Below are 15,408 nucleotides of genomic sequence, written 5' to 3' on the forward strand. Positions count from 1 at the left end.
AGAAGACAAGCAATATTTATAGCGCAATTCGAACGGAAGCTAATAGTTTCTGCTTCTAACTGAAATGTTTTCCAAATAAATTTGAAAATAAGAAATGTTGCCAAATTAAACATTTCAGAAATAAAAAATTGAAACAGATGTTTTTTTTGTTTACTAATTAAGAGTTCCAGTGACATTCCTTCCAATCTCATACTCAATGAACCTTCACCACTAACAGCTATGTACCGAACAGTTCTAATGTCAAAGAACTTATCTTATCTTTATATCACTGAATCGGTTTATCGTTAATTAAAATATATTAATCAGTTATTATTGCGGAAAATGAATTATTTATTATGAAATATTTATCTGAAATCTAACTCCGATATGAACAAGTAGCACGGGCGCATTGTACTCAAACCGCATTTAAAACTTGTCCAACATTTGCTACATTTCCATTGGTAGTCTGTAATTTATAATTATATATTATTATATACATGCATATTAAAAGAAAGGTTAGATTGGGTTGACTGATTTCAGGTTTTACTTTAGGCAAAATTTTATTTTTTATAGTATTTGTAGTGTAACATAAACAACAAAAACAACAACATACGCCTTGCGAGCACAAAATAAAACTATTCTCTTATTTATATTCACCTATTTACATAAATGTCCCAAAAATCGGTATCCAGCACATATAAAAATCATATCTTTTGTAAATAAGTTTAAATATAAAAGCAACTAATGTATGACTATTGTGAAAACTACACTTAGATAATTACCATTTAAAATTATTAATTAAACGAATGCTGACGAAAACTGTAAAACTGTAAATTGTAAATATTTGCTACTTTTGAAATGTGTATAAGTGATTTGTCCGGGAAGTCTACATACGGGCGCGCAATAAAGGTAATACAGAGTGTTTGATTTGCTGCAGTTATATATGTATTTATATGAATATTCATTATATAGCGATATGTCGCATAATACATATTTAACATACAACAACAAAATTATACAAAAACATTGCCAGTTTAAAAATGAAAAAAATTAAAAAGACATCCAAAATAAACAGTAGTTAAGTACACAATAATGAGCAGAAACATCGACATCGCGTACTTTTTAATGATATGCAATGAGAAGACTTGTGTTTATACACAACTATAACAAATATAATTAATATTAAATGAGGTAATATGCAAATTATCATGATTGCGTCTAGTGATATTAATTTTTTGTTGCTATTTCCACATTTTTTACATTTTGATCACTTCCTTTTACTATTGATGACCCAAAAACTTTACTTTAATTAATTTGAGGTGAATTTGTTAGAGGCATACATATTATAAACATATATATATATGTGTGTGTGTGTTTTTCTAAATAATTACATATATAAAATATTTATTCTGCATAAATGCATTTATAAACATTTTTTATTTTAGCTGCAAACTATTTATACAGTACAAATATATTTGAAATGCAGCTCTGCGTAAATGTACTTGCATTACAACTTGCCTGTACACAAAAAATAAACATATTGGTGCGATCATTTTGTAATTATGTGTAATAACAAGAAAACAAAAAAAGCTTAAACTACAGTGACTAAATTGTAAAAATACTAAGCAAAACTGCACTAACAGCTCATAAACGTGAATATAATCGTTTGTTTGGTCACTCTAGCCGGTGTCTGTCCAGTTGATCGGTGTGTTTTTATTAACAACAAAACAAGAACGAAACAAAACTTAATGCAACTTACTTACGTGTCTATCCTTCTACTATTTAAGCATTTATTTGTTATGATTTAAGTTTCATTTTGTTTTTGTTTATGTACGCTGTAAAAAATTTCAATTTTCTATTTATACATATATATCTATATGAATGTGCATTTTTCACAAGAATTGGTTTTTACAAATTAAAACAATTAGAAGAGAACAATAGTTAAATAGGGCAAAGGAAACAAATTATAGTGAGTCAAATATTGGCTAATTAAAAAAAAAATAGAAAAAATATATATAATTTGTTTTTTTCTAATCATTTCGAGATTGTATTATATTGAATATTAGTTTGTAATTTATTTTTCAAAATTGAAACACTTTCATTAATTTATTATTCGAAACTCGAAAGTTAAGTTTAGTTTAGTTTCTTTTTCTGTAATGGTCTGCTGTGGTAAATGTGAAGTCTTTATGTTATATTTGTTGCTATAGATGCTCGCCCTGCTTCCCCTACACTGTTAGACAACACGGGCCTCCCTGCCCCCGATCACCAAACGCAGGTAAATACTCTTTTCTCTTTTTTAACGAAAAAAAAAACGCATTTCTTCTCTACGTTCGTTCATTCTGTTTCGTTTTCTTGTCTTATTTATTAAGCAAAAACAATATCTATATAAATACATGTATAAATATAACCAGAAAAACATTACTCTATCACCATCCCGCTCTCTCTTTTCTCCAACCAGTCCATTTCTGCTGATATTTTACTTCAAATAAATTATTTCCCTGTATATAAAATATGTTTCATATATTTTTATTAAGTTTATTTTTTATAATTTTGGAATTCTACGTGTTTTTTTTTTGTTTTGAGTTTTGTAAAATATTTGTAGCCTTTATATTATTTTCGTTATTCAGATCGGTTGCTGTGTGTTTTTTGGGAATCCTTTTTCCAAAAGCTCATAAGAATTGTACATATAAATATTTTAATACTTCAAAGGCACTAGAGTAAATACATTCAAATTTATTTATATTTTTCGTCAATGAAATATTCATCAAGAAATAGAAAATTATAAACGAGCGCTAAATATTCAGAAGCTTATTTAATATTTTTTGAGTCGTATAAGTTCTATATATTCTAGATATAGATAAGGTGGTATCAACTACTAAACAGAGATTCATTTTTCTTACTAAAAATTTAAAATTTTAAAATTTTCTCTATTCAGCAACTGATTTGAAAACAATACTTCAAATATTATTTCAACTAGTTTCAGGAAGTTAAGATGATAAAAATATACTTGTGTTATTTAATTTCATTTACTATCCTTTTAAAAATATTACAGTTTTATTTTTTTTCTATATTTTATTGAACCATTAAGATACAGTTTCATAATTTTCGAACTCAATTTACAGCACAAAAATACCAAAACGTGAAAATAGTTAAATTAAAATAAAATTCATTAAATGCGAAAATTGGACAAAAACTTTAGCGAAACAAAAATCAATATTTGAGAAAAAACCAAGTAACAGTCAAGCATTTTTTACAGTACTATATTATATACTATATATAAATATGAATACTTATCAACCAATACCGTCATATTGTCAGTATACCAATATATACTCGTATATATATATATATATATAAAAATTCAACAAACGAAAAACTAAATTATCAAATAAAACTTTATGTATAACTAGCAACATTTTGAACAAAACTCTTGTAGTTACCATTACCAAATACTATATTCGTACTATCTATTTTTCCATAGTACTCCTATTTGTTGATATTATGATATACAGTTACCCCGCAAACGTACATTTTGTGCATTTCGAAAACATTTTCAGTTTATTCTTCACATTTCACCACCATTATCATTTTATCTGCGTACAACTTTTGGTTTCTTCATTTATTATTTTCATCACTTCCAGCATATATATTTTGAACAATCAGCTCACTCTTCATGCAAATAAAAATGTCTATTCAGATTACTTCATACATTCTAGACGAGCAATATTTCTAATCTTTTGCTGTTTTATTATAATGATAATACAATTAAGTATCCAATTAAGTATTTAAGTTTATCTCAAACATAAATGATGTTATATCCATTTAATGCAGACTGAAGAAATTCAAAATCTATAGTTTTGAAAAGCAAAATTGGTTGTCCGTGTTTCTTCAGTCCAAACACAACAGTATTATTATTTGTTAGGATAACGAAAATAGTTGAGAATCAATTCTGGTTTAGACGTACTCTTGAAATATACAATTACATTTTCATTTAACGTCTTAACTTATAATTCTTAAGGACTACTTATAAACATTATACTAATGGACAAATAATTAAATTGTATAATAAAACGGCAATAGATTGAAATTCATAAATTTCTAACATAAACCATAAGCACTCGAAACATAGTCAATGGCAACAAAGGAGTTCCACAATACCACAGTATCCTCCATACATTTCATATATTCATACATTCTGCTTTATTTCTTATAAATACAATCACTTTATTTTTAAATATGTTGAAAATGTTATCATTATAATTGTAATAAGTATAAACGGGTAGGATGATAACAGGGTGTAAATACAATATAATCCTACTATGCTGTAAAGTACAGCATTTTTTCATAATTTCCAAAAAAACATCTTTACCTTTATTATGTTGGGATATATTGAAATCGGTACACGATTTCTCGAAATATAAATATGTAACTCTTTGGATCTAGATTTAGTTCCAATGCCTTTCAGAGCCTATATACCAAACTTCTTCTTCTTGACTGGCGTTGACACCGCTTACGCGGTTATAGCCGAGTCCACAACAGCGCGCCACGCATCTCTCTTTATGGCAGTTTGCGCCAATTGGTACTACCAAGCGAAGCCAGGTCCTTCTCCACCTGGTCCATCCATCGGAGTGGATCTCTTCCTCGGCTTCCACCAGCGGGTACTGCATCGAACACTTTCAGAGATGGAGCACTTTCGTCCAATGTTTAAGGAACCGTAAATCTTCTATATACCAAAGAACTTTCTATAAAAATCACAAATATAAATATGTAACTCTTTGGATCTAAAACTGATCCCAATGCCTTTCAGAGCGTATATACCAAACTACTTTCTATAACAATCAAATATTTCAACAGCGTGAGACACATAAAACTTATGTGGTAACAAAGAGGGCAAGCAATTTATCAGTATTTAAAAATTGTTCATACAAAAAAGTCAATTCAATTATTATACAATCAAGGTATACGATAACCCAGACTAGGTTGGTATTACTATTTCACAGTTGGAAATTGTTCCAGATGGTAGTTTATTCGGGTCAATGAATTTGAGAATATTATTTGAATTGAACATATTGTCATGCCCCAGTATTTAATAAAATCCCGAGTTTGGCATGATTATTTGATTCAAGGCCTCAATGTGACATTATTTGCTATCGCTTGCTTGTTTCATACAAAGGATAAATAGTAAGAGGGTTTTGGGCAATATTGGAAATATTGTATTTAGAATTTTTTGCGACTTTTTATACTTCTCAAAATTCATATTATACATAGATATTTATTCTTAATTTATCAGTACACTGCCGTCACAGCATCTCACTCAATCACTAACAATCAAACCATCTCTTCAATCACCGCTAACAGACAGTTTACAAGATTAAGTCTACAAAATTATGCACCAACTTAATTTAACAAACTGTAAATACGAAACGCATTTACATACCATATTGATTAGTTCCAGTTTGAAACACAAAACGAGCACAAAGAAATTAGCGTATTTGCTTTCAGAAACCAAGAACATGTAATGTATCTATTATTAATATTTCATTAGAAGACAGTAAATAACAAAAGCAATAATGTGTATTTTGTAAAAAATAGTTTTTATTTTACATTTGGTGAACGTAAAATTGTATTGTCTTATGATTTGTTTAATTACTATTGGATGTAATGAGTGTAATTATTGTATTACGTAAAGTACCTCTATGTGATTCACTGTGTAATGCGACCAATATAATCTATGAAAACTTTGTATTTTCATTTGTAAGTGTAAAAAGCTTATTCGTTCTTTTTGAGTTTTAGTTCTGATGTATTGATTGTGTACCTATTCTACCTGTTCTATCTCCTCTATTCCCATTGTAAAATATTCTTCTGAAATTTCGGCATTTTGTTTAGATTATTTTTGTGCTAATAACAATTCTAGATTTGTGTGTACGTTGACACTCAATATTATTTATTGTAAAACAGTTGCTTTTGCTTTTTACTAGGACAACTCTAAAATACATATTTTCTTATGCCTCTCCATGTGCGCCCCCACTATTTCTCCTTATGTAGTGCAGTAATGTGTGATCATCGCAACCTCCACTCATAATTTAATTCAATACTTTTCGTTATCGTTATTTTAGTTTTACTATTTTTTATGTCCAATATTGTATTTTTGAAATTTAGTTAACCATTTTATTTCTTTAGTAAAATGAAAAAAAAAAATTCCATAAAAATCTTTTCTCCTATCGCTTCGAATCTTTAATTTTTTCGGTTTTTTGCAAGGAACACTGACTAGTTCGAATTTAAGTGAATTAAACTAGCGTATACATGATTCAAATAATATATAATACAACATTTTTGCTCAACATAATCGAGTATACATGCATACATATGTGCCGGCTGTACTTAGTGCCAAATTATTATACACGTGTAGATTGCCAAATAAAATGGCGCTTATGATTCAACATTTGTACCATAAATACAACAAAAATCAGTCACATAAATTAGGCGTAAGCCCTCAGGATAGTAATCGAGCGTACATATCTATAAATACTTATATATATATGTATATGTGTGTACATACATATACATATATGGAGTAGTAACTGCTTCTTTTGATATTAATTTGAAATAGATAATTTCTTGCGTTTGTTGTTATTAATTTTGAAAAGTAAAACAAGAAAGTAAAACACTTAACCTGCCAATTGCCACCAAAGTACCACGCGTCCACCAACCTCACCACCGCTGCCACAACTCTACATCACCATCAACAAAGCGCCTCGAATTTTAACGTCGTACTTTGAATTATCGCTCATACATACATACATACATACCTACCAACATCTATATTTACATACACATTTCTCCACTTGCCACATACTCATACATACATACATACATACTTCTATCAATATTTAAATAAAACTTACTTATAAGTACATAAAAATTGACGAAATTGCTTATAAGCTTTTGCTATAATTTATATACATAAATATCAATACACATTTTAACAATTGAATTTAAATATTATAATTAACACCTATCAATATGAAGTGAAATCTGAAGGCTATATATGTATATTTTTGCCTACGATTTAGTAAATTTAGTTGTTTGTTTTCTTTGAGTTCTAAAGATTTCCATTTTTCGTTCGTAAACAAACTATTTACATATTTACATATGTTTCAATATCTTCACCTTGAGTTATGTTCCTCTTACAACAAAGCCTACTTGTTTTTCTTAGTATTTATAAGAGTTATGAAACTAGTTCCTTTAGAGTGTTCAAAGTTCGAAAATGTTATGAAAACGTTGCTAGTTCTACATAAAAACCCATCTTCCCATTGATCTTCTACTAACTTTTAATGAAGATTTTTCGACTTTTCAAAGCAGTAAACGTGTAAAAGAAGTCAACTGAAATAATATTAAACAAATAATAATTGAGTAAAAGAAATAAAAAAAACGGTATTTTAATGTATTTGTACGTTTTGTTATGGTAAAAAGGACATGTTGTATCATTGTATATAGTTAATATATGTGGTTAACAAGATTTTAGTAGGGCTTACTTTTCGTATCACAATTTGAGACTTTTTTGGTATTATAAGATTCACATTATATTCACTTGATTATACTTCAGCCCATCGCTATTACTTCTCTATTAATTGATTTAAATTTTACTCAGTCTTACTTATACTTCGTATTGCTTAATTATTATAACTGTAACAAGAAATTAAGAGAAGCAATTGAGCGTTAATTTGAGTGGTGCCTCTTGAGTTTTTCGGTCAACAAATAAATGGTTGGAAATCATAATATTTCAAAAAATTTAAGATCTTAAAGTAATTGCCAAAACACTCAGATATTTCAAACGTTTTCGCCTGGATTTACTACTGATGAACCTTCGCCTCTGAAACAAAAAACATTAAGAAGTGTTCAAGAAAACTTCGTTTCCACATTTTGAGAAATTTCTCCTTTGGCGCTGTCCATCGCACGTAATACAATTTCCGAATGTTCAATGTTTAGCTTAATCGGAAGCGAATTGAGCTGGAATAGCATACAAATAATGTAACCCAGACACTAGCAATTAGTTGCTCTTAAACTTCCACGTCGTTCCCACGATTATATCTAGAAAATTATAAAATACGTTCTCTAAGCGATAAATGATGTTTCGTAGAATCCGTTCCTAATCTTGTAACCTTAACCATAGTAATAGTAAAATAGGAAGTTTAGAAATTTGTTTCTTTCGAAAATTAAGAAATTTTGTTAACCACATTAGTAATAATTGCTTTCTTAAGGTTTTAATACTTGGACAATTAACAATTGCAAAGCTAGTCAAGTTAAATGGACAATATCAAAGCGATATCTATGGTAAAGTTCCTGTACTTATCCGTTAATCAACATGATTTTAGTTAGTTTCGTTTTAGAAAAAAAAAAAATTAAAAATTAAAAATAAAAATTCCCGCGTTCCAAGTTAATCACTGACTTATTTTACCTGTAATTCCTTCAACTGTTTCACTATCTCTTATGCTCTCCAATTTTCTAACCTTTGTCAAAATCTATATCTTTGCCCACCACTCCCTCCTCGTCTCACCCTTGAGATAATGAGTAACGAAAACCTCTGTCGTAGTTCCAATTCGAAAATATGGGCATTACTAAATGGACTAATCTGATGAATTGTGTGCACATTTGCAGGGGATGATCGGTCGCGGTGGTAATGTTGGTATGCAACAACAACTACAACAACAACAACCTTATGGTCAGCAACAGACGCAACAGCAGCAGCAACAACAACAAATGGGAATGGGGCAACAGCAGCAGGGTATGATGGGACAGCAACAACAACAACAGCCGATGGGAGGACAAATGGGCGCCATGGGTCAGATGGGCCAAATGGGCCAGATGGGGCAGATGACGCCACAGCAGCAACAACAACAGCAACAACAACAACAGCAGCAGCAACAACAAATGGGCATGGGCGGGCAGATGGGACAAATGGGCCAAATGGGTGCGATGGGGCAACAACAACAGCCCGGTATGATGGGCGGTCAACAACAAATGGGTATGGGCGGTATGATGGGGCAACAACAACAACAGCCGCCTGTAACAACACAGTCATCTGGCGGTTTATTCTCCGGTGCGACAAGCCTACTCTCAGGTGCTACTTCGGCTGCCACCGGTGGTCTATTTGGTTCGAAACAACCACCGAAACAAGATCCAATGCAACCACCAGTCGGTGCGCAGCCAACGCAGCCAGGCCAACAGCAGCCACCGCCGCAAGGGCAACAGCCACCGCCACAGGGTCAGGGACCTGGGGCGGGGCTGTTGGGCGGACTGAAAGGGATTGCAGCGGCGGCGCCCGGTGGGGATGTACTGTCAAAAGGCAAAGATCTCTTCGGCAAATTTGGATTCGGCTTCGGCAAATAACCCCGGTCATTTTGTAGGGCATTTCTATTTATATTGTATTTCAATTTGTATTTATTATTATTAACTAAGAGACGAAAACAACAAAAACCACAACTATTATTAACGCTTAAAAATATAAATAATAACAACAACAATAATAATAAATATTATAAATATGATTATTGTAAATCATACAAAGCAATTGTTTGCAGTGGTGATTATAAAAAACTAACGGTACTAGCATTTTTTATTACATAATATGAGATGACAAAAATTTGCGCAAAGCGATGATTAACTGAGAATTGTAAAAGCGACAAACCACAAACTGATAGTAATATTTAATAAAGTTATTGTTTGTGTTTTTTCCCTTTTTTGCGGGCGAAAAAACAATGCGACACACTTGCATACATATATATGTGAATTGACCGAACGGTTGAAAGAATGAAAGAAGGGCGTGCCATGGGGTCTTTTGACACAGCGGCGCATATTTAGTGGGATTAAAGGGCGATGGCGGAGGACCCGCACGCGTGTAAACTATGCGGAAATCAACCAAAATACTGTGAGAAAAAGCTATATGATTGTTGTAAAAAGAAAAATAAGATTTAAGTACACGAAATCACACGAAAACACGAAGACACATGTGGAAGTCCAAATTGAAAACTAATTACATACAGACACACCTACACCGTACACAATAATACAAGCTAAAGTGAAATGTTGAGGGGATGTCACTTAGAAGTTAAAAATGCAATAATATTCGACAACAAAAAGAAAAATGAGAAAAATCATATTGAAAATGAAATTTACTAAAATTTATATGAAACTCACTCTTAACTATGTACTTTATTTGAATTCTTCATGTATTTACATACGAACATACATACATATAAACATGCATACGATATATTATCTATACCTAGCTACACATATGCACACATACATACATACATCTATATATATATATATATATATATATATAATAACATACATGCATATTTCCAGGCAATGCAAAATAAAATTAAAATTATACATACTGCATTCAAACACAACATACATACATGCATACATATAAAGATGAATAAATATTAATAATTAATATAATTAAACATTAAAACAAATTATATATTATTATATATACATATAAATAAATATATGAATATATTTACAAGAAAAATAATTATTTGTTACGCACATTGTTAAATTTGCTACTGTTGCTGACCAGTTTATAAATAAAACAAAATGAATATATATATATAATAATTGAAAGTCAAAAATATATAAAAATATAATATAATACATAACAGAAAACAAGAATAAAACATGCTACACACTATGTATTATATGCGTGTACGTGAAAAAAATATGAAAAATAAAAACCAGAACTTACAAAAAAACACAAGAAAACATTACAACTAACCTATACTAAATACATTATATTATATTTAAAAAAAAAACTAATGAAACCAAAGAACACAAGTTTAAATGTAAAGAATAAAATAAAAAATGAAATTGGCAAAATTCAAAATAAAGTACACTACTTGTGAGAAAACAAACAAAGAACACCTGTAAAACTGTTTCGTAAAAAACAAAGAAGTGAATGGCTTCATCAACTGCGACAGCATACTATATATGTACAAGCATATAAATACAGACATATACATATATATATATATATACAAAAATAAAGAAAAAAAGTGAGTTTGAATGATATAAGAAATCTGCTTTAAAAGTAACACTTAAACTTAAATGCTAATACTTTAAATGATACGTACTACATACATACATACAAAAATTTAGTTAAAGCTATTTCCAATTGATTAATACTAAAATGAGTGAATTTAAAACAAACAAATCTAATCTAAATACCAAAATTTAACAAAACATTTCTAATGCTAAGGCAAATTTATTAAAAAAATAATAATAATAAATAAACAAATAATAAATAACGCTTTTTGTTAGTAAACTCTAAAAGAACTCTATCGGTGGTGTTAGTAACAAGTATTTCCGCATTTTTAACAATTTTAGTTATATTTTATACCATCTGGTGCGTTAAGAATTATTTTGATTCTGCAATTATTAAGATTTCCATTGTGGATTTTGTTTTAAAGTTGACTGCTATAGATAACTTTCATTTTCACTTGACCTTCGTAGCATTGAAATTGCCTACCGCTACTGTCGAGACTGTAATGTCGTTTATAAGAGTTCGTTGTTTTAACTCGTGCTATTTCGTGCGATTTCAATTTTGAATTAATTTGAAAAACTGTTGCTATTCTCTAATTCTTTTTTCGTATATTGTAAACTTGTCGAAACATTCAAACAAAATATGTATAGGCTAATTCCCTAATACATATGTATATACACATATACACGGATTTATGTGTATATTGTAAGCAAAAAAAAAAAAAAGTAATGATAGACAAGTATGTGTGCATGTACGTCAAATAAATTGAATACCGCGTCCTAACCTCGCATTTTTTACTTTACCCCTAGTTGAATTTCTATTATATTAAAACTCAAACTAGTAGTCAAATCTTGCGGCATCTCAAATAATCTCTACAGTTCTTAAGCAAGTTCATACAATGCATATTTTACTTATATAATTTTTTTCTAGGTAAAAAGTAACATCTAAAGGAAATCCACGTGAAAAAGTGAATGAAATTAACATTAAATCTACTAAAATATATAAAATGTAATTTGCTTTCTATATAGTTTAGCCTACAGCTTCTAATTTTGAAATATAATTTAGCTTGAAGAAAATGTTTGAAGATTATAAAAGGTTTAGAAAGCTTTCGAAAATATATTTATATTTTTATTTTTGTTATAAATAAGTATACAATGATTAAATTAGAAAAAAATCAGCTTTTAACATTTACTGTAATATTTTAACAAAAACTTAATTTCGAACTTTCACTGAAAGTTTCCAAGTTAATAATTTTTTTTTATGTTTTATTTTCGAAAATTGAATTGTGAGTTTTAAAATTCTGCAGTCTTTATTTTTTGTGTTTGTATGGTATAAAATGATTTTGAAAAACTATACCGAATGTCTTTGAGATTAGTTAAGTTGGCCATTAAACTTTTGTAGTAACCAAAAAAGCACAAAATTTCGCGGAACTGTAGAGAATATCTTAGTAAGCTAATCAAACATAAATACATACATGCATACATATTAATATAATAACAATATTAAAAATAAACTTAAACTCTTCTAATTATTCTTGCTTTTCACTCTGAGTTGCTTCCTTAACATATATATATAATATATTTAGAAAATAAATGACAAAATTATCTGCCAATAATTCCGATCAAACAATCTTCTTCATAACTTTGCATTAGGCATTGCCATTCTTCGAGTAACCACAAAACTTTTCAAACAAAACTACTTTTACTCTACATACATACATACATACATAAGAGAAGAAGAAGTTTAAAATCAAATCACTAATAATAATGAAAGCGATTGTATTATAACAGTTTAAACAAGTAAGCAAGTGAAATTATTCTGTTCAAAATGCGGCTAGCATTAAATAATCAATAAATAACTAAATATAGTAACCTGCAAATATGTATTAAAATGCTTTCTCTCACTTTCTCGAAGCAAAAAAAAAAATAGAAAAAATTATTTAAAATAATAAATAAGTGAACATGCCACTGCGAAAGTAACTGTAAACGGCCACAGCCAGTAACTTCATAGAGTTTCCGCAACTTCTTCACTTATTTCTGGATAAAATCTTCATGCATTCAAATGAAATCGCTAAAATTAAAAAAAGGCGCATAAACTGGTGTTGAGAATCTTATGCATATACATACATACATTTAGATAAAGCATACGGCCAATTGCAGAATCACAAAAACATGATCGAATATACCAAATATTTTATGTACCTATTGTATCACTAGACAAACAAATAAACAAAGCAATGAAGTAGGGAAGTTGAAATAGAATAGTGGCTAATTATGTAAACATATATACAAGTCGAAAATGCATATATACACACGTACTTAATTGACAGTAAACAGGATTTATGCAATGGACACAAACTCACATTTACATACAAACAAATTGTATAACACAATTCGCGCACACACACACATGCATCTATAACATGACACACCAAAGGTTAAAATACATAGAACTCTATTAAAATTCTGATCTTTTGAAAAAGGGAATAAAATAACAATAACAAATATTAGTTAGTGCGATTCCTTTTTCATAAACTACACACACACACATACAACAAATTAGAAATTACAACAAACACAATAAGTGAAGAAAAAACACAATTTGAGGAACAAACAAATTAGTTCCCAACAATAAAGCAAAACAATACAAATAATATTCAATCGTTGACTATCCAATGTTGCCCACAAAATGAGAAAAACATGTTTACACCTAAATTTTGTATATACTAAAAGAATCATTTAATATTTATATTTACTTAGTCAAAAGAAAAACCGATTTGTTGTTAATAAGTAAAAGTGAAATGAAACCGTAATAATGCCTAAATAGTATTTACTTATTAAATGGTGCTTTTGCTATAAGTCGAAAGGCGAAACTCCCACTCAACACAACTCTCAACCGTTATTGCCAACTCAATTTCTACAATTTTATTCACCTACTATTCACCAGAGCTCGCAGTTAGCGGCCAAGTCAAGCTTTAAAATGTAAAGATTTTTTATTGATTATGAAAACAAAAAACGGCAAGCATTTAAACACACACACACACGTACATATATACACTTGTTAATGCCACGCCCACTATTCACTAAATGTACTTACTTATACATATATACCCATTCGAAGGAATAAAACGCAACATTTACAAACTCATACCAAACTGCAGATGTATGTAAATTCTTACTTACAAACATACATACATGCGTAGTATTGCAATTGTTCACATACATATTTACTAATGCATAGATACAATACAGAAATATTTACTTACATACATACATACATCAAATACAATACTTAGCAAAAATCTCACTAGCAAAATTTTGTTTTAATAACTATTTACTAAGAAATGATAAAAAAACAAAAACCAGAAAATGCGAATGCGAATGCGAACAGTCAAATACTTTCACAGATTACAAACTTATCTGACATCATAAAAATAGTAAAAGAAATTAAGCAATTTAATGGTGAATGCATAAAAGATGAAAAATCACATAATATATATATATTGAAGTATAAATATAATAATGACTACAATAATAATGATGATGATGATGATGATAATGATGAAACAGACAATTGTTATACGGTATTATTATACTTTTTCTATAACTTATAATTTATTTAATAAAAGTAAATGAGAAAAAATCGTAAATACATAATTGCAAAAAAAAGAAAATAATGCAGAAAAATAGCTACCAATGTGTTCTTCATTAAATTGAAACAAGTAGTTAATTATTAATTACAGTACATGCAAATATTAACGAACTATTCGAGTTTCGGTTTGAGTTTCATTAATGACTTAATCTCGCGGGATCACTTGCTCATTACTCATCCCACCATTGACCTCGACAAAGGTCGACCATTTTCCACAACAACCGGATGCTGTGATTCTAGAATCGAGCCGGATTTTATCCGGCCAACGGCTATTATTTCGATAGCCTGTTTGTATCGGTAAGTCATCGCGAAGGTAGAGTTAATTTTTTTTGGCTCCAAAAAGTAGGTGCTGTTTTCTGGATTTCATACCTTTTCTATACTAATCTTGTCAAGAAACATGTGTACCAACTTTTATCAAGACATCACAATTTTTACTCAAATTACCACACAGACATCCGATAATCAAGACGACTCGTCGAACAGATCTTTTTGTAATAAATATAAGTCGACATCTATGTATTTTATTATTAAAACAACTCTTAAGGAAACCAATTTATCATTAATAACTTGCGACATGTTGTGATAATAATAAAAATGCAACACCCACGTTCTGGATCACTGGTACAAGAAGCTGTCTTGTGTGCTGGGCGTTCTTCTATTTTGAGTCTCTAATTATATTTCCTGGGGTTTCTCAACCGAGGCTGTTTTTTCTTTTTCATTGCGGGGTG

General features: G+C 29.6%; 1 protein-coding gene across 8 annotated transcripts in view; it reads left to right on the forward strand.

Moving 5' to 3' along the window:
• The window catches only part of LOC105221556 (RIMS-binding protein 2), a 60,397-nt gene extending 46,149 nt beyond the window's left edge, over positions 1 to 14,248 (forward strand). For 7 of the 8 annotated variants that reach the window (XM_054225640.1, XM_054225660.1, XM_054225671.1 and 4 more), the window contains 2 exons: positions 2,187 to 2,254; positions 8,638 to 14,248. In XM_054225640.1, coding sequence (XP_054081615.1) covers positions 2,187 to 2,254; positions 8,638 to 9,369 — 800 coding nt within the window. In that variant the 3' untranslated portion in view covers positions 9,370 to 14,248. The remainder of the gene's footprint in view (positions 1 to 2,186; positions 2,255 to 8,637) is intronic. The other variant, XM_054225679.1, reaches the window with a different exon arrangement.
• Positions 14,249 to 15,408: the final 1,160 nt, after the last annotated feature.

This window comes from Zeugodacus cucurbitae, chromosome 2, assembly GCF_028554725.1.
Source record: "Zeugodacus cucurbitae isolate PBARC_wt_2022May chromosome 2, idZeuCucr1.2, whole genome shotgun sequence".
Taxonomy (NCBI): domain Eukaryota; kingdom Metazoa; phylum Arthropoda; class Insecta; order Diptera; family Tephritidae; genus Zeugodacus; species Zeugodacus cucurbitae.